The sequence below is a fragment of the Alternaria metachromatica genome (genome assembly GCF_023757995.1).
Source record: "Alternaria metachromatica strain BMP 0045 chromosome Unknown scaffold_17, whole genome shotgun sequence".
In the NCBI taxonomy this organism is placed as follows: domain Eukaryota; kingdom Fungi; phylum Ascomycota; class Dothideomycetes; order Pleosporales; family Pleosporaceae; genus Alternaria; species Alternaria metachromatica.
The window spans coordinates 174807-200211 of record NW_026055508.1 but is presented as its reverse complement, the minus strand read 5'-3'; the positions used below and the strand labels follow the sequence as shown (position 1 = coordinate 200211).

General features: G+C 52.9%; 7 protein-coding genes across 7 annotated transcripts; 3 read left to right on the top strand and 4 right to left on the bottom strand.

Annotated features, from left to right (window-relative positions):
* Positions 1 to 898: 898 nt before the first annotated feature.
* Positions 899 to 5932, bottom strand: J4E83_007076 (uncharacterized protein; the record flags this gene model as incomplete). Its single annotated transcript, XM_049333982.1, has 3 exons — positions 899 to 1855; positions 2230 to 5819; positions 5872 to 5932. The coding sequence occupies 3 exons, from the start codon at positions 5930 to 5932 to the stop codon at positions 899 to 901; spliced, it is 4608 nt and encodes a 1535-aa protein (XP_049186793.1).
* An 854-nt stretch (positions 5933 to 6786) lies between these two features.
* On the bottom strand, positions 6787 to 10148 carry J4E83_007075 (uncharacterized protein; the record flags this gene model as incomplete). Its single annotated transcript, XM_049333981.1, has 3 exons — positions 6787 to 9376; positions 9432 to 9997; positions 10065 to 10148. 3 exons carry the CDS (start codon positions 10146 to 10148, stop codon positions 6787 to 6789), a joined length of 3240 nt encoding a protein of 1079 aa, XP_049186792.1.
* Positions 10149 to 10626: 478 nt separating this feature from the next.
* Positions 10627 to 12516, top strand: J4E83_007074 (uncharacterized protein; the record flags this gene model as incomplete). Its single annotated transcript, XM_049333980.1, has 3 exons — positions 10627 to 11212; positions 11833 to 12080; positions 12253 to 12516. 3 exons carry the CDS (start codon positions 10627 to 10629, stop codon positions 12514 to 12516), a joined length of 1098 nt encoding a protein of 365 aa, XP_049186791.1.
* A 1459-nt stretch (positions 12517 to 13975) lies between these two features.
* J4E83_007073 (uncharacterized protein) lies at positions 13976 to 15713 on the top strand (the record flags this gene model as incomplete). The annotated part of the gene is made up of 3 exons (XM_049333979.1): positions 13976 to 14351; positions 14412 to 14547; positions 14597 to 15713. 3 exons carry the CDS (start codon positions 13976 to 13978, stop codon positions 15711 to 15713), a joined length of 1629 nt encoding a protein of 542 aa, XP_049186790.1.
* Positions 15714 to 19221: 3508 nt separating this feature from the next.
* Positions 19222 to 21312, bottom strand: J4E83_007072 (uncharacterized protein; the record flags this gene model as incomplete). Its single annotated transcript, XM_049333978.1, has 1 exon — positions 19222 to 21312. One exon carries the CDS (start codon positions 21310 to 21312, stop codon positions 19222 to 19224), a length of 2091 nt encoding a protein of 696 aa, XP_049186789.1.
* A 724-nt stretch (positions 21313 to 22036) lies between these two features.
* J4E83_007071 (uncharacterized protein) lies at positions 22037 to 22400 on the top strand (the record flags this gene model as incomplete). Its single annotated transcript, XM_049333977.1, has 2 exons — positions 22037 to 22187; positions 22243 to 22400. 2 exons carry the CDS (start codon positions 22037 to 22039, stop codon positions 22398 to 22400), a joined length of 309 nt encoding a protein of 102 aa, XP_049186788.1.
* Positions 22401 to 22755: 355 nt separating this feature from the next.
* On the bottom strand, positions 22756 to 24844 carry PAA1_2 (Polyamine N-acetyltransferase 1; the record flags this gene model as incomplete). Its single annotated transcript, XM_049333976.1, has 6 exons — positions 22756 to 23527; positions 23578 to 23722; positions 23771 to 23885; positions 23932 to 24423; positions 24471 to 24622; positions 24679 to 24844. The coding sequence occupies 6 exons, from the start codon at positions 24842 to 24844 to the stop codon at positions 22756 to 22758; spliced, it is 1842 nt and encodes a 613-aa protein (XP_049186787.1).
* Between the last annotated feature and the right edge of the window lie 561 nt (positions 24845 to 25405).

Below are 25405 nucleotides of genomic sequence, written 5' to 3'. Positions count from 1 at the left end.
TCGATGATATCAGCCATATCCTGGTTATTCATATCGAACGAGAACTCATGCGGCGTGTTAGGTATAGCACCAATACTGAACCCGCAGGGAAATTGGTGCATGTGTTGCTGGTAACCTTCTGGTTTGCCTATGGAGTTTCGGTGTTAGTGGGGTGATGAGTGGAGGTACGGGGTGGGTTTACCTTCTAGATGGACGACCCATTCGCCAGCGTCTCCGAAGATACTGAAACACGACTCCTGGCATTCGGTTGTGGTGGGTGGGTTGGTTGCGGATAGGGTGGTGTCTTCGTAGGTGAGTGTGTCGCAGTGGCCCAATGTGCTCTTGTCGCCTTCGCAATAGTTGATGTCTGGGGAGAGTTGGGCTGCTGTAAGGATGGCAGTGAGGAGGCTGAGAAAGAGAGATGATGCTGGGTGCATGTTGATGGCTTGATGTGGTGAGTTGATTGCGATGGTGTAGAGAGAAGAATGGGTGTGAGGGAATATGAGGTCGTCTTGTATGTGCTGACATGATTCTACGCCTTACGCATACATACGAGGTGCATCACAGCGTAGGGTAGTTATTGGATGGAAGATGGACTGATGTGAGACGTGCAGCGGTGATGCGAGGTAAGTCATATGCCCGCGGGGATCTTCAGATGAAGTGACGAATCAAATGGACGACAGCATGTTCATCGGCAAACAACAGACCATGATCTACATACCCGCCACTACGGCGTAGCCCATTCACACACCGTAAGCTGCATGCGCGCGTAAAACCCCAGACCAGCGCGTCGAGATACATCGGTTATATCACCCCTGTATGTATCTGACATACTGACATACTGACATCGTGCCTATTCGACGCTTTGACGCCTTCCTTCGTCGCGCTTTTCAACCGGCTACTGAGAGTATTCCAGATGCTACAACTCAAACTGTCTGCTCTTGCGATCTTCGTCAGTTTTCTTGCGACCTTCCCTAGCTCCCTTCCAAGCTTCATCATATTGCTTTCGAACTTCATCATACCGCTTCCGAACTTCCTCAGCTCGCGTTCGTACTCGCGCCAATTCATCCTCCGAAAGTTCAACGTCCTCGTCTATTCCATCCACATCAAAAGATCGTAGCCGCTTAGCAACACCGTCAGAAACCGAAAACACTCCCTCATTCAGCTCAACGACCAAAGTGTGCCTCTCTTTCGATTGCTCCTTGCTTTTCTTCTTTTCAACCATCTCACCACCCCGGAATACAAACGTGCGGTCAGTAAGTCGCTTCCACAACTTGACGAATGGACATGACGTCTCATCGGACTTATCCGTGCTGTCCGCGACACGGGACTTTGAAGAGATGTGCACGCGGCCATCGTTGGACTTCAGCGGTGAATCACCAACGTGATTCATCTGCTCAGCAAAATCCCGCCACAGCGCATTCATCTCAATCTGATAAACCTCGGGCATATCGTCAAAATCGGGATACTTCTTATACATGGCGGTAATTCGATCCGTTATCTCCTTAAGCTTACGCGAAGGCGTATTCTGGTTGATACGCCAGATCTTCCCTTCAGGACCATACAGCTCGACAAGGCCTTCTACAGTAGTGATCGACGGATCGATTCGATGGCTCAGCGTGCTGACATATGCGTCCAAGTCCTCTTTTATAGCTGGGTCGATATCAAGTGAGTTGGTGGTAGCTTGAACTCTGTCTGTGAACGTGGACACAGCCTTTTTGGCGTTATCGAGAGCGAGGATGGCACGATTGCCAGCGGTAGCGATGCTCGCTTGTATGGAGGCTTTTGGCGGGGCGGAGGCGGAGGCGGACACTAGGCAGGCTAGGCTAGCGAAGAGGGTGGTAGTCGTGGACAGCTTCATGTTTGTGACGAGTGACTTTGGGTGTAAGGTTGAGAGATTGGGTAGAGGCGGTGGATGGGAGGGGATCAGAAGGTAGACTGGTGGTACCATATATACATCGAGGGAAGAAGCAAGAGGGTGGTGATTCACGAGCGGACCGTGCTGTGAGAAGGCGAGTGAGCTGCCTATCGATGACATGCCTTCACTATCTACGGAGGACTAGCGGTGTCTTTCACGCGTGGTTCCATGTAGTGAGACAAACTTATGCACACTTAGATAAAGGTAGCAAACAATATGGGGTATCCTAACACATCCAAACCAACCTGCCCAAACAGATACGCCGCGCAATGCTTTTACAACGAGACAAAAGTATCTCTTCGTTCTCTTCACAAACCACCCATCTGACTAACCTCTCCAAACCCCACTCTCGCCCTACCACCTCTTCCCCTACTCTTCCTCATCGCACTCCCACTCCCATTTCCACCAACAGCAACACTCCCCCCAAACCCACCTTCCCTCAACCTCCTCTCAAAACTCGTCACACCACCAACTCCCAACCTCACATCCCTCGCACTCTGCACAGGCGGCGCACTCATAGTCCCCAACCTACCCCTTCCTTCCCTCTCCAGGAACGAGGAGCCCAGCGGTCGCCTCACAGGAGAAAGAACGCGTGCTTTCTCAGGACTAGGCGGGAGTTCAGGTCGTTTAGCACGGACAACGCTACGTTTACTGGGTGTTTTGAGGTAGCCTGGTTTACTGGTTGTAGTAGGAGGAGGGGGCAAGGGCGTTCCGGACCAGAAAGTGGATTGTGCGGCGTCGCCAAAGGAGAGGTCGGATTCGTCGTCTTCGGGGATGGTGGCGGGAGGGGGGCGAACGGCGGATTGGGGTTGCGGGTAGGTGTTTGGGCGGCGGAGGATGGAACCTGGGGGGCGGGTTGTTGATGCGGGTGAGGGAATGGGAGCGTAGGGGTTGGGGGTCAGCGTTGGATGGCGGGGTGGCTGTTCTGGGGTAAGGGAGAGAGAGAGGTCGAGATCGTTGTTTAGACCTAGAGCGGTCTCATCGAAGGCGGTCCAGGACTCGAGGCGTTGGGTCTCGTCACCGGATTGCTGAAAACCTCCTTGCCCGGCGGTGTTGTTGCCGTCATCGTGGTCGTCAAAGCCTCCGTCGTTTCCGTGACTGGTATAGTCATCCTCGTCATCCCGTCTTCGTCTTCTCGACCTACTAGGAGGCGATGGACTCGCAACCCGTTGGCCACGCCGCTCGGTAGCACGCTCGGCCCAGAAACGAACCATGGCCCTAACATGCTTCTCAAAGTTCCTCTCGAACAACGCTCTCGCGTTCTCCTCTTGCCTCTGGAAGTTCCAAAGACGCCATCCCATCTTCTTCAAAGCGCTGGTGGCAGCAATCTCTGTGCTCTCTTGCCGCAGTGCGACAGCTTGCCCTTCGAGTGTGTGTACAAGGTCGATGCGTTGGGACCAAATGGCGAAGTAACGGGTGGAGAGTTTGAAGGCGTGGAGGCTTTCGGCTTGAGCATCCTGCTGGCGGAGTATGAGCGTGCGGTCGTGCCATTGATGCAAAATTGCGCCACTGCTTTGGAAAGTACGGTTGTCGAGTACATCGTTTGCCCTTTGCGTCAGCACTGCGATATGGTTTGCCTTGTCCCGCCAGTGCTCAAAGACTCTGCGCACGAGATTCGTCTTGACCATTCTACGGACTTGCGAGTATGTGTCGCGTCTGCGATTACGGCGCGCATGTTGTGTGGCTTGGCTCCATGTGTTCAGTGTATGTTTACTCAGAACGTAGAAGCGCGCATCGGCCGACCACTGGTTCAACTCTTGGAAGTGCGCTTGCCTCTCCTTGAGTTTGTCGAATATACGCAGCTTGAGTTTTTGCTGGTACTGGGATAGAATAGCGAACTGCTCCCTTCGTCTCTCCGTAGTGATAGCTTCCATCTTGCGCAAGCATGTCCGCATCAGTTGAGCACGCTTGAATTGGGCGAACCGAACTTCCGCAGTATCGAGAGTGTTGACGCGCTGATTGGTCTTGGTGACCCAGGATAGGAATGTTGACTGTTTGAGCTGTCGATCGTGGACACGCTGGAAGAGGGATACTCGGGATGCCAACGTCCATTTGTACAAGCATTCGACAATGATGCGGTCGTTGATTCGATCCTCGAGAGCCTTGATGCGCAATCTATCATTCCAGGCAGTATAAGCATTGCGTAGGACGCGCATGCGGTCAACATTGCGTGCTTGACGGGATAGCTGAGCGTCTTTGCGCCAATCCTGGAACTTTGCACGAAGCAAACGACCGTTGGTGCGTGCTTGAACCTGGCGCAGTAGTGGCTCGAGCTGTGCCTGCCTCTGGAGTGTCTGGACCGTCATTCGAAGGAGGGAGGTCTGTCGGAATTGGTCCGCCTGGGATTGCAGAGTCTTCACTGCCACTGTCTTCTGCTGCCACGTCCGGAACGTCTTGCGCATGAGTGTTCCATCGCGCCGATCCGTGGCCCACATGTTCCGCTCCCTCATGATCTCGGTGATCTCGCGCCATTTCTGCAATGTCGTTCGTGCTGTTCGCGTGTCATGCCAGTTTGCTGCGCCTCTGTTGAGGTACTCGTTGTTGAGAGCGTTCCACGACTTCCGAACAATCTTCTCTTCATAGTATGCTTCAGCGAAGTCGACGCGATCCCGCACCTTTGTTGCGCGTGCTCGCCATATAGAGAGGAACTTTGCAAGAGCAAAGTGCTGGATCTTCAGCTCGTTGACTGCCGTAATATCGCGCCAACCGTTGAAGAAGCGTGTGCGTAGGATGTGCCGTCGCGCAACAGATGTTCGCTGAACCTCGTCCTCGGCACACTTTGCCCAATGTGTGAATGCTTTTGTGAGCAGGAATAGACTGCGAGCCTTATCTGCACGGGTTTCTAGCCGATCGAAGAAGCGGTTCGTCTCTCGACCAGAACGTCTTACAAGCGCGGTGTCGCGCAGCTGCAAGAGGGAGGCCCTGAGCAAGACGCGACGATCAAAGGCGACAGCTGCTCTCTCCATATCGTCGCGCAGATTCATGCGCTCTTGCGCGCGGTTCCGCCAGATCCGTATGCATTCTCTCGTCACTCGGTGTAGCCGTTGCTCTTCGAAGGTTTCCGCATCGTCCATCAATCGGGTATCGGAGGGTCGAAACGGTTCGGGGACATATTGTTGGTGTTGGGTTTGTCGTGACTGTTGAAGGCGGCGCTGGTGCGGGGAATCGTACGGATCGTTCGGTATCGGCGCGTTCACTCCTGGTATCTGGATGGAGGAGAGGTCGAGGCTAGCCGTGTGGTCGGTGAAATCGCTCTCATCTGCATCGTGAGTTCCAGTTCTGTATGTCGTTGTAGGATTTCTTCGAATTCGCAGACTGCCATAACTCGAGACAGATGTACTGCGCTTGTGGACTGGCGGCTGCGGTCCAGAACTCAATCTCCGAGGCGCGATGCCATTCACTTTGGGGCGACTGGGAAGTGGCGCAGGCCGGTACGAATGCGCTTCGGTGTCTGACGTTGCGCGCCGGTGGTTGCGCGTGTTGGCATAGCCGTCAGGAGCATTCTGCTGTGATGCTCTCCTCGGGCGCACAGCCAAATCGCCATAGTCGGTGCCTGCGACCTTGTCTGCCGTGCCGTCAAGAAATGAGTCGAAGCTCCCGGTTCTCGTGTACCGCCCTAAGCTCGCCTGCGCCCCTCTACGCGTCGCGTCAATGTTATTCGGGACTTCGACGACCTCTTCGTCACCGAGTTCGCCATTGAGACCGAAATGCTCCTTCACCACGCGCAGAACCAGCGACATCAAGTCTTCGCCTTCCCGCGCATATTCCTGCATGCGCAACAGGAAACTGTAGTAGAGAGCGGCATCGGTGGGCGAAGAAAGGTGCTCCTTGACATATTCATCGTATGCGACGAAGAGGGCGTCAATGGATCCATCATAGGAGTCTTGCGCGCGAAGAACGATGTTGTGAATGGCATCGGAGACTACTGCGGTGTTAGTATATCTATTAACCAACTCTTGTTTCGATTATTTTACCTTCATCCCGACAAAGATCATCAGCTGTTATAGCCCTCGCATCATCTCCATTCAGCCTCATGGAGGATAGCATTCGTGCACGCGACTCGTTCGTCTCCGGCGCGTTCGCGACAACATGGAAGGGACCGGCGGGAATGATTCGAACAGCGACCAACAAAAAGCAGCGGCATGCGAGAAAGTAGTCGTGGGTTCGTCGCGCAACAATTAAGCATTACAAGTCCAAAGTAAGAAGAGAGGAGTGATGAAGGGCTGTTGGTGCGCCCGCGTTTTGGCGTTGCAGCGACGCGCTTTGTTGTTGGAGTGGTTGGCCGCCCGCGTTCGTGGATGCGAGGGCGCCAAGGCTTTAGTTGGGTGGGCCCTGTTCGTTGACCTCATCGAGGTGGAAGAGCGTGGGTTCGCCGTGTCCAAAGAACTTCACGTATCTTGGAGAGACTAATTCTTGTAACACTCCAACACATAATACACGAGAGATATACTCAGTACTGCTCGAGATGCCCGGTCGAACACGTCCCATCGATAAACTCGCCACAGCGGCTGCAAAATGCTCGACGGAGGTATGATACGCCCCTCAGTGACAGTCAGGTTCAACTCGATGCTGACATACTCCAGAGCGCAGTATACGGCAAATGCATCTTCGCAGACTACAATAACGTACGGAAAGACATGTGTGTCAACGAGTTCATGAAGCTCAAGGAGTGCTATCTGGTAATGTCTCCTCACCGCATCAAAAGCCATGACAACTAACCCCCGTTACAGAAGGCATATAAGCAGCGGTGACAGCACTTGTAACGACACTTCTTCATCATAGAATCACACAGCATACGAAGGCGTTCGGTGTAAACATGGAAATTTTGATTTGATTTCATCAACGATTCATGCAGCGCCACCACACTATCAAACCACACGATAACGCTACTATAGCTTGATCAACCGCAACATGAAAGTTGCCTTGTGGAGCTCTTGCTCTTCTTCCGCAATGACCTTCTCGTTACTGTTCTCCGGAATCTTGCCCTCAACCTCAGTGATGACGTGCTTGTCCACAGGTCTTCGCAAAGCCTTCTCAAACAATGGGCCCTGATTCTCAAACGCCTGCTCCAGTCCTACACTTTCCGGATCGCTCAGCACTCGGTACTCCATGCCTACGTCGTCGGTTGGCACCAGTCCGGCCTTCTTGCGCAGATCTTGTACACGGCGGATAACCTCACGAGCGAGGCCTTCTTGCTCGAGCTCTGGATATGAGGCGACGTCGAGGAGAATGAGGACATCGTTGTCTGTGTTGAACTCCTGGTCCTTGTTGCTAGAGTCCTTTGCGAGACCGCGCTTGACCATCAGATCCTCAGCCTCAAGCTTGATGCCGTCCACGACAATCTCGCCGTTCTTCAGGTAGTCCTTGATATCTTGGCTCTTGAGGTTTGGTAGCGCCTTCTTGACCTTGATGGCGTCCTTCTTCAGCTTCTTGCCAAGCACGGAGAAGTCGGCTGTAGCTGAGTACTGGACGTTGTACTTCTCCTCATCGCTAGAGAGCACGATATCGCGGACGTTCAGCTCCTCCAGGATGTAGTTCTCCAATGACTTGATGTCGTCAAGATATTGTTGTTCTGGGTGGATGACCACCAGCGTCTTCAGCGGAATCTTCAAGCCCTTGTTGGCACGGTCACGGCAGATACGGCCAAGCTCAATGACTGACTGCATGCGCTTGACTTGGCGCTCGACATCCTCGTCAAACAGCTCCTCGCGCACTTCTGGGAAAGGAAGGAAGTGGATACTTCTGTTATCTTCCGCGTGCAGTTCCTTGGGGATGTGAGGTAGTAATCGCAGGTAAATGTTGTCCGTGATGAAGGGTGTAAAGGGCGCAAGACCGCGGCAGAGTGTGTAGAGAACTTCGAAGAGGGTGTTGAGAGCGTGTTTGGTGTCCTTCAGACCGTGCTCACCCTTTAACCGGCGACGGTTGAAGCGAATGTACCAGTTTGTTGTGTTGTCAATGAGCTCCAATAATCGCGGAACCACGGTGTACAGCCTGTACGCAGCCATCTCCTCGTTCACGAACTTTAGCAGCGACTGGGTGGACGCGAGGATCCATCGGTCGAGCACGTTCTTGTTGGTCTTTCCAGCTGCCGGGTCGAATACGAAGTCCAGACTCTCGACCTTCTTCAGCAGCGAAACTTGTTGCTCGAAGAACTGGTAGCTGTTCCAAAGAGGCAGAAGAACCTTGGAAACAATCTCCTTGACACCAGCTTCCTTGAATCGAAGTGTCTCGGCACGAACGACGGGAGAGTTGATGAGATATAACCGCAGCGCATCAGAACCGTAGTTGGTCATGATCAAGTTGGGGTCAGGGTAGTTCTTGAGACGTTTTGACATCTTTTTGCCATCTTCCGCAAGTACGATTCCGTTGACAACACAGTTCTTGAAAGGAAGCTTGCCGAAGAGATGTGTTCCAAGGACGGTGAGTGTGTAGAACCAGCCACGAGTTTGGTCGAGGCCTTCGGCAATGAAGTCACCAGGGAAGGACTTCTCGAATTGCTCCACGTTCTCGAATGGGTAATGCGCACTGGCGTAGGGCATGGAACCAGACTCAAACCAGCAGTCAAAGACCTCATCTGTTCTTCGGAGCACCCCCTTGCCGTCTTTGCTGGGAATGGTGATGTGGTCGATCTTATCCCGGTGAATGTCGGTCAGCTCGCCCTCATACCCGCTGAGCTTCTTCAGCTCCTCCACGCTACCAATACAGACCACCTCTTTGCCGTCATCGCTGACCCATATCGGAAGTGGCGTACCCCAGAAACGGTTTCGTGAAACAGCCCAGTCAGGTGAGTTGGTGATCCAGTTGGCGAAGCGCTTTTCCTTAACGAAGGAAGGAACCCAGTGCGAACCAGCAATGTTCTCCAGCATTTGCGGTACAATGTCCTGGATCTTGATGAACCAGGAGGGGACCGTTCGGTAGATCAAGGGTGTGTCAGAACGCCAGCAGAAGGGATAGCTATGGAGAAGTTGTGAGTCTACGATCAAGCGACCAGTGCCTTTCAGATGCTTGATAATGCCCTTGTCGGCCGCCTTGACGTGTTGGCCCTCGAAGTCGCGGACAACCGCGGTGAAGCGACCCTGGTCATCGACTGGGTTGGGTGGCGGTCGTGTGTCGGAGATGACACCGTGGGCCTTTGCAACGCGGTAATCGTCCTCTCCGTATGCGGGGGCCTGATGAACGATACCCACACCACTGTCTGCTGTGACGTAGGTGTCGTTCGCAACCTTGAAGCCGTAGTCCTTGAAATCGTCGTAGAGGTAGTCGAATAGGGGCTCGTATTTCCAACCCAACATATCCTTGCCCTTCAGCTTCTCCACAATCTTGAATTTGGCCTTCTTCGGGTCCTTGTATAGTGTGCGTAGCAGGGCTTCGAGTAGGATGTAGTGTTTGCCGGACGCTTCGTCGAGAATCTTGACGTATTCAAAATCGGGATGCGCGCAGAGACCGGTGTTGGATGGGAGTGTCCATGGCGTGGTGGTCCTGTTCGGGCTGGTCAGCGCACGCCAGTAGCACTGGGTTGGAGTAAGTAGCTTACCATGCCAACAAGCACGTGTTCGGGTCTTCGAGTAGCGGGAATGTGACGACTACTGCTGGGTCCTGAACGTCCTTGTAGTTCTGCGAGGCCTCGAAGTTGCTGAGAGGCGTCGCCAACGCTGTGCTGTAGGGCATGACCTTGTAACCCCGGTATACGGCACCCTTGTCGAAGAGACGCTTGAAGACCCACCACTCCGACTCCATGAAGCTGGTGTCCATAGTCTTGTAGTCGTTGTCGAAGTCGATCCAGCGACCCAGACGGTCGATAGTCGCCCTCCATTCGGTCGCATATCGCATGACAATCGCGCGGCACTTCTTGTTGTACTCGGCGATTCCGATTTCGCGTACAGCGTCGCGTCCCGACATGCCCAATTCCTTGTCGATCTCGTACTCAATGGGCACACCATGGGTGTCCCAGCCGAACCGTCGCTCGACATAGCGGCCCTTCATGGACCAGTAGCGGGGGATAATATCTTTAATGGTCGAGGCCAGGAGATGACCATAATGCGGCATTCCTGTCGCGAAAGGCGGTCCATCGTAGAAAGTGTATGGTTGCTTTCCTTTCGACTATGGCGAGTTAGCAAGTGTCGACCACACGTGCTTGGGTTCACTAGGCTGTAGCATAGTCACGTACTAGCTCGACTTGTCTCTGGAAGGCGTCAATCTCCTTCCAGCGCGCGAGGATGCGCTCCTCCTCGCTCGGAAAGTTCATCGACATGGTGGCGGCGTGAGTATGCTGAGACAGAGCCGTGGCGGGGAATCTTTTTCTAGAGCCTAGAGTTGACTCCTCCGATCCCCGCCATTAGCGTGACTCAGCCGCTTATCGATAGCACCCCGCCATACCTAGGCATCGGCGGCGGATGACTCCTGCAACTAACAACATCTTCCCGGTCATACGAAGCCTGCCTCACTACATTGATGTCTTGTCTTCGCCAGCCATATCCACCAAACCCATCCAGTCGTATGCCCACTAGCTATATGCGTCCTAGACTTGATCAACCTAATAATCTAATAATCGTAACTGGAACCGTCAGAGCATACTCATCATGAAACGTCGCATACATACATCTTCGTTGCGGCTCTGCGGCAACTGAGAAGGTTGAAACATTGACAGGTCTAGCTAATTCCAAGCCGATGTGGCAACCATCACCTCGCCTTTTTGTCTGGGCATTCTCATTACATACTTCTGATCAACAATGCGTTTTCCGATACTCCTTATCACTTCATTCTTTACGCTGATAGTAGCCTCAAACGACCCGTTTAACAATCTATCTGTTCAGTCTCTACAGAGCGGTGATACGACCATCAATACCAGAGATGCCGAAATCGACAAGACATGTAGACGCTTACGTACGTTGACACAGCTCAACAGGATCGCACATAACGAGACCCTCATGGACATGATGATCATGCGCGACAAGTTCGCTCAACCACGCATCGACTGGATCAAAAGCAACAGTGACGACATCACTGCCAAACTCGACAAGCTGACATCCAACTCAACTCTCACTGCCGAATGCAACACCATCAATGCGCAGCGCGAGACAGCTCGTCAATGCAAAGCATTGGAGATATTGGAAAGGCTGGTAAGCTCAACGAATGGCCAGCCCGGTACCAATCCAGGTCCTGCTGCGGATTTTCTCAGCGAGGAGCAGAATCAGAAATTGCAACAAAAGTTCGAGAAAGCGGAGCTCAAGCTGCAGCAACTTAGGAGGAACGCTACATTAATGGGTCTCTGCGAAGACAATATTATGTTCCAGCAGAATGGCGCCATTGGAAGTCGTGAGCATTTTTCTACAGTGCGAAACCGAAATGTACTGACTTACATACAGAAGTGGTTGACAACAGCGGCGCCATCAGCATGACGAAAAGTAGTGCAAGGAGTAATGTGCATGAATCAGGAAATGCTTCATCGCTGATGATTTTCGTGGTTCTGATGACAGTGTCGATGCTGTAGTACTCCCTTTCTTTATGTTGAAAACAATAGCCGGATAAATCGCGTCACTTCGTCGCTTTTTGCGGTTGCATGCATAAAGAATTGGGGCACGTGGCGGGGTGTTCGACGACGTGCATGTTGTGGCGTAGCCGTAAAGATGTGCGAACTCAATTCCAAGTCATGGTCATCTCATCAATATTTTACCATGGTCAATGCGATTCTTTGTGGCACAGCTCCACCTGCATAATAGGGAACGACAGAGCATCTTTACCGGACATGTCGATTGACAATGACGAGCAATACCGATGGCGCATCTGTGCATGAGAAACCCGTGCGTTGTACGCCACAAGGGATACCCTTATTTGTGCCAACGATAACTACACCGCGTCTCCGATCAAAACGCTCCGTTTCTGTGCTGGTTTACCCCATCCACCCACTCTTTCGGGCTTGACTCCCGTCTTCTGAGTTGCCCTCAAGACACCCAGTGGTATGGCGACATTCGACTTCGGCGACCCACCCCCGGGCCTTAATCTCAGCGAGTCCCGGACAGTCGGAAACAGTGTTGTCGCAATCATCTTGTTTGGTCTTTCGGGTGTCTTCGTTGCATTAAGGCTGTTTACTCGCCTGAAGTTGAAACAAGAACAGCTGGGGTGTGATGACTACTTGATCATTGCTGGGCTGGCATTGAACGCGGGGAATCTTGCGTGCTGTATCGTTGGTTGGTGGCCAGTTTCTGGGCAAAGTCTTGATTTTACTGACGCAGCGTGAAGGAGGTTTCTACGGTCTGGGCCGACATATCTGGGCGCTAGGACCTGAGCAAATGCGACATATAACTATCGTGCGCTTACATGCCTGGGCATACTCTTGCGGGACTGACATTTGACAGATCACCTTCGCATACGTTTTTGTCTACGCGTGGAGTGTCTGTGTCATCAAACTCTCCATCCTCGCTTTGTATCGACGTATCTTCGGTATAAACTGGTTGGGTTGGTTCTGTGTTGGCATGACCGCTGCCTACCTGATCACAAACCACGTCGTTCTGCCATTGTACACTCGACCGTTGAGCTACTATTGGGATCAATGGAATGGGGCACACGGAGAGATTCTCGTCGATGAGGCAAAGGTGCGCCGCAGGTACCCCACATTCTGATTGAAGCTGTCTGCTTACGCGATCGCAGTTCTACCTTGGAGCTGGGATCTTCAATCTCTTCGGCGATGTGTGTATACTTTGTATACCCATATCCAACGTTGTCAAATTGCAGATGAAAAGAATGGAGAAAGTGGCGATCTGCTTTATCTTCCTGCTCGGCAGCTTGTAAGCACTGCGAAGTAAGGAAACCGTATTGTTTCTGATCATCGTAGTGTGTGCTTCGCCTCGCTTTATCGTATCATCACCATCGTCCGATTGATGGCCTCGCCAGACGTCAGCTGGAAAAAGAGCGATGTCTTCATATGGTCGTCCGTCGAGCCATCGATTGGCATCATCTCTGGATGTCTTCCAACGCTTCACCCGCTTTTGATTCGTATGACGCGCTGTTTGGCAGGTGCACTCGGTGTTACACCGAGCCATACTCCGGAGCAGGAGGGCCCTGAGAGTCGCGAGACTGGGTCGAGGACGATCAACGCTTGGACAGAACGCTGGGGTAGAACTCGGCCAGCCGAAGAAGATTTGTGTTTGACTACGACAACAGTGTGCGGATCTGCTAATGAAAATGATGGGATCACCTGGCAAGACTTCATCCTGGGACGCCATGAAGAGAGGAGGATTACTATGACGCATGAGTTTGCGATAGACGAGAGCATACGGAGTCGCAACAGCTCAAGATGAGACTAAGCTTTTGCACGTTGCTATGAGATGAGATTTGAAGCATGTATCACCATTGGCAGCTGAAGCGACGAGCACGTTCGTTAAAGGACTTCAGGCGCGAGGTAGAAGGGAAGGCGGCCGTGTTGGCGGCAATTGAGTAGGGCGCGCCGCTGCAGATACTCGGTTTGGAGGGCGAGAAGGGTCGACTTCAACAGACACCATCCGAAGTTTCTGGGATGATGCAGGTGTCTGAGTTGTCGACTTCGGAAGTCCGTCGCACCTGTCGGATGCATGCAAGCTAGCGCGGAAGGGCCCCTAGGTCACATGTCTCCCCCAGGGCTCGGCGCGACCGCCGAAACCCCGCAATACTACTTCGTCTCTTCTTCCTCCACTGAACTGACACCTGCGCACGATTTATCCGTCAAATATGCACAATGACTGTGAGGCGTCCGGACATAAGCCCCCAATCTGTTTCCTGGCCGGCGCGAGGTGTGACACGGCGTACATGCCTCGAGTTTGCGATGCCACCTGGGCAGACTCTTGGCCATACCACCCGAGAAGGAACTCTAATAGTAGATCCACGACTCATTGTCCCATTGACATTGCGGTCGGCCCGTATGCTACGATTGACAGAGGAATGAGAAGATCGAGCTGGATCATTCACATCTACAATCATTGAAGGATTTCGGGATAGGGTGCCGGTCTCCGCATTTCGCACCCCGCATCTTGCTGGACGTGGCTTGTCAAGTCTACCGTACTTTTTGCACTGAGTATAAAGAGTGCTTGTCGCTGAAACCCCATGATGATCGTTGCCAAGTCTTTCTTCCCCGCCGATATGTTTCTTACATCGTTGGTATTGCTTGTCTCGCACTTCGCGCTGACTGGATTTGCGGCTGCGTCATCTGAATTTGAGAAGAAGTGTCTCGCATTCGAGCCCGAGAGATACATCAAAGGTGCAACTCGCAATGTTCTCCAGCATGTTCCGGCAGGGACCAATTTGGCGTTTCCCGACAACGACGCGACTTGTGGACGTGCTAGCCAGATTGTCTCAGTAGACCTTTGTCGTATGGCATTAGAGATCAAGACGACCAGAACATCGAAGATCTCTTTCGAAGCATGGTTTCCTGCAGACTGGTCTGGCCGCTTTCTGGCAACGGGGAATGGAGGCATCGATGGCTGTAAGTGTTGGACGAATATGATGGCGCGTCAAGTACAGTGAGTGCTCACATCAACAACAGGCATCAAATATGAGGATATCGCATATGGAGCGTCAAACGGCTTCGCTAGCGTTGGCGCAAACAATGGCCATAACGGTACTACAGGAGTAGCCTACCTCAACAATCCCGAGATGGTAGTGGACTTCGCCTGGCGATCGTAAGAATGTCTCTACTATCCACGACGCATATACTCACCGGCAATACAGTCTTCACCTGAGCGTCGAAACGGGCAAAGCATTGGCCAAGGAGTTCTATGGAAAGTGCCATACCAAATCTTACTACCTGGGCTGTTCTCTCGGTGGACGCCAGGGCATCAAGAGCGCCGAAAGGTTTCCAAAAGACTTCGACGGCATAGTTGCCGGCGCTCCAGGCGTCGATTTCAACAACCTCATCTCCTGGCGCGCACACTTCTACACTATCACCGGCCCCATTAAAGGTTCAGACTTCATCTCGAAGGCAGCATGGCAGACATGGATCCACGACGAGGTGCTACGCCAATGCGATACCATCGACAAAGTCAAAGATGGCATCATCGAGGACCCGACCCTATGCAAGTTCGATCCAACAACCTTACTTTGTGGTCGCAACACCACAAACACGACCAATTGCCTAAACGACAACCAAGTGCAGCAACTCCAGAAAATCTTCAGCGACTACCGTTTCCCAAATGGCGAACTAATTTACCCGGCCATGCAACCCGGTAGCGAAATTAACGCCGTCGACAAACTCTACGCCGGCGCCCCCTTCGCCTACTCAGACGACTGGTTCAAATACGTCGTCTACAACGACCCAACGTGGAACGCATCGGAATACGGCTATGATGACGCGCAAGCAGCAGAAGATCTCAATCCAGGAGATATTCGCACCTACCCTTCTTCTTTACCCGACTTCAAGCAAATTGGCGGGAAGCTGCTCATGTACCACGGCCAGCAGGATAACCAGATCACGTCTTTCAATACGAACAGATTCTACGAGCATCTTCGCGGCAACAACACGTACGCAGAGATGGATGAATGGACGCGTTTCTTCCGTATCTCGGGCATGTTTCATTGCAGTACTGGGCCAGGGGCGTGGGTGTTGGGTCAGGGTGGGAATGCGGCGCAGGCTGGTATCCCATTTGATGCGCAGCATAATGTGCTTGCGGCGATGGTGAACTGGGTGGAGAGGGGTGTCGCGCCGGAGGTTATTGAAGGGACGAAGTTTGTGAACGATACTGTAAAGAGTGGAGTCGACTTTACGAGGAGGCATTGCAAGTATCCAGCAAGGAACACGTTTATTGGGGGTGACTATAGGAAGCCTGAGAGTTGGGAATGCAAAGTATAGGGTGAGAAACAAAATCAAACTGTCTGCTCAAGTAACGGAAGTCGCGATAACATACTGTTCCTCATTCCGGCCTTTCTTCATTTTGCGATCACCTTGCACAATGAGAATCCTGAACAGGTTTGCAGCATACATTAAAATAAAAGCACGCAACGTAGCTGATCTAACGTCAATGTAGGCTCCGGGGTTTTTAAGTTTTTCCTTCTTGAACGAGGTGCGATGCTGCCGAACGGTCGCTGTGGTTAATTCAGGGTGCGTACTTCGAGTTCAGACGACGCCGTGGTAACAATGCAGACGCGGGCAATCGACGGCTTTCGAGAAGTTGCCTGATTTGGACTGCGTCCAGCAATGTGCAACAGCCTCGCTCAACCCCTCCAAAGCCTGAGATCTGATCCTCAACTGAAAAGCTTTCATTCGCCAATCCACAAATTCTCTGGAAGCACTATCCAAGTGTTTCTATCCTATGACAACGGGGCGGTAATCGCTAAACGAGCTCTGCCACCATGTACGGCGTTCCCAAGGGTAGCCTGTGAGGGCTATATGCTCCGCTTCGCGCCCAGTATGTCCAGCTAGAGGCAAGAGGTCTTGTCCTAGCATATGATTGTTGTACAGGCGTTTTGCAATGCTGGGTAGGTGCACCAAACCAACTCGTTCCAAGACGTCGCCATATGGAGCAAGCACCATCAGATACCCTTCAAGCTCTTTTGAGTGTTCCGTTCGTCCATCGAGCAGAGCGCCTACAAGTTGTTTCGAGCTTAAAGAAGCAGGGTCTGCATCCCAGTGTAGTCCAAAGGCGTATTTGTAATGATCGTTGATCTCCAGCGCCACTTGAAAATGATCAGGATAGCCATCAGTCCAGCCATCAGGCACCAAGTCTAGCTTCGCTGTTCTCGCTGTAAACTCAAGCGTCGGTGGTGCGGGGTCGACATCTTCTTGTAGTGCCGGGTCAAACTTCGACAAATCGCAGCTGAATTTTGGAAAGTGCAGTCGAGCTTTCCGAACCTGAATCAGCACTATAGGAGGCTCTTCGCGGTCGATATTACAGGCCCATCTTGACCAGCTCAATGGACCCTCCCATCCTATAGAGGACCAACTTGGAAAGCCACATCGACGACGAGCTGGTTCCTGGTGATACCATGCAAGGGCCATCTCAATTTGCTGCCCATGTCCAAGGACAGAGCATTTATCTCCTTTTTGAGGTATAGAGGGATAATTCATACTTTGGAGATCCTGCGAGGCAGATACATGGACGCGCTCGACGTCGTTATCGTCTGTGTTGGTGGATCGTCGACTTCCAATAGAGACGAAACTTCCACGATCACGTATAGAATATGTGAGATTGTAGTGTCGAAGTCTTGCCGAAAGAGAATCTGCTGCATACGCAGCAGCGTGGCGAAAAGGTGCACCCCAGGTATGGTAAATGGAATCCTTCCGAAGCGAATGTAGAGCACCTGAGATAGCATCCAAGCTATCACTGTCGTACGTCAAGTCCCGATTGCTATAGGCCTGTAGATGTCCCGCGGCCCGGTCAATAGCGGTCCAGCTCGACCCTTGATCCCCTGCCAACCCATGTTGGGGTAACCAACGTTGAGCCCAATACCCATCTTCTGTTGGCAACTCATCTGATCTGGGCCAGTGGATTCCCGACAAATCTACCTCACACCTGATGTGATTATTGCACACAAAGATAATCTGGTTCTCAGTGAAGATTAAACGCCTCGTGGAATGATAGAATTCCTGGAAGGTCCATGCTCGGGAAGCCCATCTTGACTCAGCTACTTCTGCTAGCTGAACGAAGCGTGGGAGAGGCTTCAGACACATGTTTTGGATTTCCTCGGCTTCCGGTATGAGTCGTGGCCTCGACAGGACGCCGGGTAAGCCATAGCTTGGGTCGCTTCCTGCTGCCGCCACAAGCGTAATCTGTGCTGCGGAATATATTTCGCCCATCTGCCTGACCTGCGTGTGCTTATCCATTCTATCATTCTGGTCGATACACTGGGTTGGTTAGTCTCAACGAATGCACTGAAAGATGGTAGGTACGCACAAATCTGTCGATCCAGAGGTACCGGTATCCTAGCATTTGCGCGATATAGATACTGTCTTCGATAGTCTTTGGTGGATTTTGCAAGTCGTCAAAAGCATCGTTGTGCTGTCCCCAAACATAAGACAGTGCCACGTAATGGCATCCCACAGGCGCAGGCACAACAGTCTTTGAACCACAATCAATCAGACGCAAGTTTTGCAGCAGATGCTGGACGTCTCCAATGTAACATTCGCGGTGTTTTATGTGGCAGTCTTCAATCCAACCTTTGATCTGATCGAGTTTCATGTGGCTGGCCTTGTAAGAACGCTTCTCGACCGAGTTGTCCTCCGGTGAAAAATCGGTGATTGCGAGATGTGGGAACGGGCTCCACTCTCCATCAGAGGCTGTCCAAACTTGTTCTCCAGTCTCCGGATCATGAGGCTTAATTTGTGCAAGGCCTGTGTTTCCTTTTCCTTGAATGTTGGGTATGTTTGAACAGAAATTATTAGAGGTGGTGGAGTCCACTCTAAATCCTACCAGCGAATAGTGTTTGTCTTCTGGGAGGTGCTGGGCTTCGATGATCTTCGCGACAAAGCGACAGATGCGGCAGTGCGATGCTGCTAGCTGAGCCTTCGTCATGTCGATAAGAAGCAGAGTCTCATGAGGTAACTGCGTATATGGGATTTGATCCCAACGGAAGGACTTGCATCTCTGACATACATCATCGTCATCATTACTATGTCCGTCCTCTTGCTTCATTCGAAATTGTTCCTCATCGGCTGTACTCGTGGGGAAACCGTAATCGAAATCGTTTCCGAGACTGCGATTGTGATCACAACCAATCTCCTTGGGAGTACTACAGTCGATCTGGGTTTGCGAAGGAGCGAGGTCGAGTTTTTTGAATGCGACATCCATGACATCCACAGATGCATGATTTGCGGTGTATTTGGGCCCCTCAGGATCGTGTTCGGGCGCTTCATCCGTGCACTGACCCGGATCCAGCTCAGTTACGCGGCTGCCGTAGATGTGCCCGTCCATAGTCCAGACGATGGGATTGGCGAGTTGAAGAGGAATGTGCAGAAGTACCAAATGAGAAGGCTGGGGAAGGGGGCGGTCGAGTATCGACAAGGTGCATACATCGCTTTATTTGATTGGCTGCCTTAGGCTAACAACGATCCCAAGCAGCTACATCAGGCTGAAGCCAAGGAAAGCGCGACCGGTGAACCGCGCGAGGCGCACGAGGCTGACCAGACACACCCACAACATGCCAAAAGTCATTGCAACTGCCTCGGCACCCACAACTAGAAGGCACCCACCCTAAAACATAAAAGTATCTGATATTAAATATATGCCAAGCGCAACAGCGCAGAACAAAAGGTCTAAAGCCGTGCAAACCATAAAGCCCTGTATGCCCAGTACCGATACACCCACCAAATCTATCCCACAAAACGCCATCGCAATGCCCACCTATCATCTTACAACAAAAATCTACAGCCTCACCCTCCCCTCATCACCCCTCCCTCCAAACAAACTCAAGAACCCACTTCCGCGCTCGCCCTCACCCCTCTCTAATTGCGTCCGTCTACTACGTCCGGCCTCAACTTCATCGTCATCACCACCCAGCCACTTCGGCCGCGGGAAAGAAAAGTCATTTGTCTCGAACGTATTCTTCACCCTGGAGGCGAAGTTTTCGAAGAAATTGCCTTCGTCTTCTTCGTCGTTGAGTTGTGGGCGGCGGCGGTCCGGGCGCGTTGTGCTTGGACCGCCGTTCACTGCCGCTGCAGTGGATGTGGGAAGGGTGGAGGATGGCGATGGTGCAGGGTTATCGGTGTAACGTTCGTTCGGTGGACTGGTGGTACTGCGTTGGGAAAGACCAAGGACGTTTCCACTTGCACCTTGGATTTCGCGCTCGATTAATGCGCGGCCTTCGCGCCAGGAACCGGTGCCAGCGTAGTTTCCTGCTGAGTCTTCTTCATCGTCAAGGAGGTCTCCGAAGCCACAGATGTTTTTGACTTTGCCGTACAGACCGAAGGCTGTTGCGAAGACGGGCACGAGGATGAAGATGGGGAAGAAGGCGCTGAAGCCCTCGCCGAGGGGTGTGAGAACGATGAGGCGGCCGAGGAACTTGTAGAACATGGTGCCTTTCCAGATGTTCTTGTCTGTCATGGTAAGGAAGTTGTAGCTTAGAGGTACTGTCAACTTGGCGACTTGGAGACCGTACCAGGTTGCGGACTCTTGGTATGTGTTCCTTCGTACAAGTGCTCGGTTGCCCCAGATCTTGACCTCGGTGAGACTGTAGAATGCGCAAATACACATGTAGCACAGCCAGGCAGCGGCAATGATCTGGCTGTTGAATCCAACCGACGACCGGCCGTTGTCGTGGCGATGTACGACTGTCCAGCCGATGATGGAAAGTTTAGGCCCACCGAAGTCCTGGGCTTCGCGCACGCATTCTGACCAGACAATGGAGATGGAGGCGAGGATCGTGATGGCCCAAAAGACGTAGGCCAGGGCAGGGATAACGTGGACGTGTAGATAATAGCGCGTGAGTGGCGTGAGGATTGTCATGCGATCGAACAGTCCTCTCGAGGTTGGCAACGCGGCACCTTTGAACTCGAGATGTTTGCTGGCTTTCGAGTCGAGGATAGCCTGTGTCCTGACTGCCCTGCGCACAACATGATCCCACTCGTTCTCGAACCGACACTTCGCATGACGCGCGCGCTTCAACTTCCTCGTCAGGTCCGCCAGGTATCTCTCGGTGATAACTGGAGGCACCGTTGCCGTACCCATACGTCCAACAACACCCGCCCTGTTCTCCGGAAGATTGCCCTTCTCGGCCAACTCATCAATCCACTCTTGAAACTCCCGCGCCGTACCGTTCTTCCTCTGCTTGAGCTGCACAACCTGGTATTCATACTGGTCCAGCTTCTCCAGCGCCTCGGTCAACCTCTCGTGGACCTTTGGCGCCGAACTCTGTATCCTCTTCAACCTCTCACTAACACTCGCGTACCGAAACAGGCTCCTGGGGAATGCGACGAGGCCGTGGCCCATGAGGTAGATGCCCAGTATAAGACCCCAAGTATACGCCAGCGCCATGACCAAACTCTTAAAGGTATCCGCCTCGAATCCATTCCAGATGATCAAATAGATCGACCCGACGATACTGCACCCAGCGACAATGAGCCAGTATCGTCCATTACTCCTCAGCGCATACTGCAACCTCGCCTTGGGCTCCCTGTACCCACTATCGCAGTACTCGCCCAGCATAGGCAGGATTGCCCACGTGAGCGCGAACGTGAGCCAGTAGATGATGCGCCATGCCTTGTACACAACCGTGTCATTCAACCAGATGCCCCTCGCGCCATCCGTTGTATCCAAGCCAGCACTGCTCGCGAGATCGATCGGCAGGAGCACAACAATGCTGGCCGGCAGCGCTATTGCCAAGAAGACGGGTACGACGACGTATGCGGGTGTGGTGCGGAGCGGGAGGTAGTAGCGGAGGAGCAGCAGGACGGCGCCGCATATGGAGAGGAGGGAGAGGACGAAGAAGGCGGTTGAGCCGGCCGCTGAGGACGTCATCGTGGTGTGTGGTACGGGGTGCGCATAGAAAAGGCCGAGGTTGTGGCGGTGATGGCGCAGATTATGGCTATGTGTGATGACAGTGAAAGGAAGCCTGGGTGTGGCTGGCCCGAAGATAGTTTGACAGTTGTCGCGACGGACGGCGTGGAGGCGTCGGAACGCTGCTTAATCTCGGAATGCGGAAGGTGCGCGACCCGGTCGGACTTCTACTACGTTCTATTATTCAATCTTTTCATCTAGAACTTCATAGTTGCTTTCACTGCAAATCCCATAGCTATGCACTTGGCACTATGGTCTAAACATGCGTACAAGCTAGGTCCCTACTCTCGTCCGCGTCGCAATCAGCCGCACGCGTCATGGCGAGTCCGCGTCCTTACCCCTGTTCGTCTTTTCGTCTTTGTAAGCACATCACGTCGCATCGCCGATCCATCTCCGACGGCAGTTAGCGCAGTACTTCACGAGTGATTGCATCATTTGCCATCGAGAACGTTTGCTACTGCGGGGGGCAGCTGCACACTAATCCACTACTTGTATACAGTACATCTAGAACCAAACTCATAAAGCTACTACCATCATCTGACAAACCTCGACTTCACGCATAAGTACGTCAACCCACCCACCCCTCCAACACCACAACACAGTACTCACATCTCTCCAGCCCAGAACAACCGCCAAAATTTCCTTCCTGCGTCACTTCTTCACGCGCGCCCCCTCGCCCGCCACAATGTCCGCTACAAAGACCAAGGTCCAGTCTATCATCGACGAGAACCCCGTCGCCGTCTTCTCCAAGTCGTACTGCCCATACTGCCGCCAGGCCAAGCAGCTGCTGAGCGACAGCGGCGCAAAGTTCTACGCCATTGAGTTGGACCAAGTCGGTACGTGATAGCTGCGAAACGGTGTATCGAAGAACCACAGCTAACAGGCGCATAGATGATGGCTCCGCCATTCAGTCCACCCTTGGCGAAATGACCGGCCAGACCACCGTCCCCAACATCTTCATCGCCCAGAAGCACATTGGTGGAAACAGCGATTTGCAGGCCAAGAAGGGTCAGCTCAACAACCTGCTCAAGGATGCTGGTGCTGTCTAAATGCCTACCATAAGAGAGAAGCTGTAGCTGCTCCTCGATAGCTGGTCACATAACAAAATGAATGATCTACATCACACACCGTGCACCTCATAATAACGCCAAAGTATGCATTGAAAATCTGCCAGGAATGATTCTAACTGGGTAATCTTTGTGGTTTATTGCTAGTGAGCCCAACTACTAGCCTCACTCAAGTCTCGTAAAACAAAGCTCGAAGCTACACCTACAGGGCTTGCGGCTTGGGTTCTTCCTTCATCCCCAGACTGTTGTCCTGCAGTCTTTCCAGATCATTAACCATCGTTGATGCTATTCATGATGTCATTCTCCACATTCAAGAACACGGGCGAAGCTGGATCTTCTAAGTCTGCATCGCGTCCGTGAAACCTTGTGCGGCCGTCGTCGCAAAGTATCGTACATCCACATCGTCATCTTGCTGGAGCTTTTCGAGGTTCGGCAGAATGCTCTTTGTAATGACATCTGTAGCCTTCTGGCAGCCCTGGCCAGGTGTGCCAGCCTTCTCCAGAGCGATGACGGTACCCTGCTCAGGCAGCTGCTTGAGTGTGTTGATGAGCTGGCCATATGACTTTGCGACGTTGAAGCGAATGTTGGGGATGTCGTCGTTGACCAGCTTGTCCATCATGGGAATGATGGATTGTTCGATAACATCCAGACTGAGAGCGGGTGCGAGTGTTGACACGGCAAAGCAAGTCGTCATTCGGTAGAGGTAGTTGGGGTGCTGGCCCATAGCCATGACCTTGGGAACAATAGCGTCGTTGGCCCACTCTACACCGAAGACCTCCGTAAGCTTCTTCAAGTTCTGAGTGGATGCCTCACGGATCGAGAAAACTGTGTCGCCCAACCAGCTCATGCACAGGCTGCTGAGCTTCTCATCGAAGAATTGTACACCGAGTTGTGAGGCGAGGAGGGGAACGTATTCGATGATGGCAAGACGTACGCGCCATTGCTTGTCCTCGGCGAGTTGGACGATCGCGGGGAGGAGAGACTGCGAGAGGAGCTCGATGCCGATGACGTTGTTGACAGACTCGAGCTTGGAGATGATGTTTAGGCGGACGTCGGGGAACTCATCCTTGAGCATCTGGAGGAACATGGGAAGGAGATGCGAGATGGTCCTGACTCGTGTTAGCAGGTAAGCACGTGGTCACGCGCAGTCGCAACTTACTCTTCCTTTCCAAGAATGGGAGCGAGCCCACTGATCTGGGTGCCAAGTGCGGCGCGCACATGCTGTGATTGATCGGAGACCAGCTCCTCTATGCTGGGCATGACCTCGTGCAGGAGGGTCTCACGCTCCAAAAGCGCACAGAAGCCTGGTAATGGTCAGCCTGTGTGTCGCGCTTTTGCTGCATGTAACGTACCTGGAATTTGTCCTGCGATGGCGCTGCGGACCTCAGCCTCGGTATCCTTGAGGAGCTTGACAAATGCGGGTACAAGGTCTCGGTTGACAACCTCGTCGTCGACGGCTTTTGCAATCTGTACCCGTTAGCGCATGCCCTCTCTCGCTACAAGCCAAACGCACCTTCTCAAATCGGTCCGCCACCATGTATCGCACCCTCCAGCTCTTGTCCTCGAATAGGCTCCGTAGCGCAGTCAGCAGGACACCGTGGCTCGACTGCTGCTCCTTGGGTACTGCTTCGGCGATGGCAATGAGGATGTCGACAGTCAAGAGACGGACGCTGTCCTGGTCATCGGCGGCGAGGTGCTGGAAAAGAGGAATCATTTCTTCAATGACAATAGATGGCGGCATCGCCTTGATGAACTTGGCGAGGTTATTGGCCGCCTGTCTCCGGACCATGGGGGTATCATCGTGCACTAGCTGGCCGTAGTGCTGCCTGAGGGCTTCTTGTGAGGGTGGTGTAGCGCGAGTGTAGGGGGTCTGGTAGAGTCCAGTCGCGGAGATCTTCGACGTGAACCAGTCGGCTTTTGATAGGCGCAAGACGAGGGGTATGAAGTTCTCTTCAATCTGCTGCTGCGACAGCTCTTCGCAGATCTTGTTGAGCGATTCGACAGCCTGCACGTGTTAGCTGGCGGCCGGGCTGAGGCAATTGTTGCGCGCACCTTCTCTCTGACAAGAGGCTCCTCTATGGCTGCAAGGTTCTCGAGAGGCGACAAAAGCACGTGTGCATGCTCTGGGCCGCCCACATACTCGACAAACTTGCCAAGTTCCTCGCTCAATGCTGTGAGAACCTCGTCTTCATCCTCGACCGACTCTGGATACTGCCGTTAGCCAGTCAACACGTGACGCAGGCGCCAGCCAGGCTCTTACCATCGAGAAAGGGTATGAGTTCCTCTCGTGTCCGCTCGGCGCCGAGGGCGAGGGCAATTGTGTTCAGTCGGTGGATGGCGTTGAGGCGGAGGATAACGTCGTCGTGCTTCAGCTCGTCGATGAGCACGGCGATGGGGTAAAGCTCGTCGTTTTGATTTGCGTCCATGGTTCAGTGTCTGGGGCGGGTTAAGTTTATGAGGGCGCAGTAGGGAGCTCGAAACGCGGGCGTGGTGTTGACGTACCTGGTTGTTGGCGAGGAAGCGAAGAGGGGTGTCAGGGCGCTGAAGGACCAGTCCGAGCTTTTCAGCCACAGGTGCGCCACACTTGCAGATGAGAAGGTACCGGAGGGAAGATGGAACCTGTGTCAGATGGAGATATGGTGTTTAGCTTTTGATTGAGAATTTGGCCCTTTGATCAAAAGTGCTACTGTTTTCGTGCATTTCGAATTGGGAGCGTTATTTGACACCTGCCTTTTCCGCTAGTGCGCCACACCTTGGCTCCATCTGAGGAAAGCACGATGCCGTGACTACAGATCTCTTAGCGACATCCACCCACGCAGCTTACGATGTACTTAGCATCCCACTTTACGAAATGCGTCAGGGCTCGCGCATACACACAGAGCCGCGATAGCGCGTGCCGAATGTCTTGTGACATCGTCTAGCGCCTTCCGCTCGCCAAGGCCCTGAGAAGGACCGTTCTACTAGCAAAACGACTTGCTGCCCTTTTG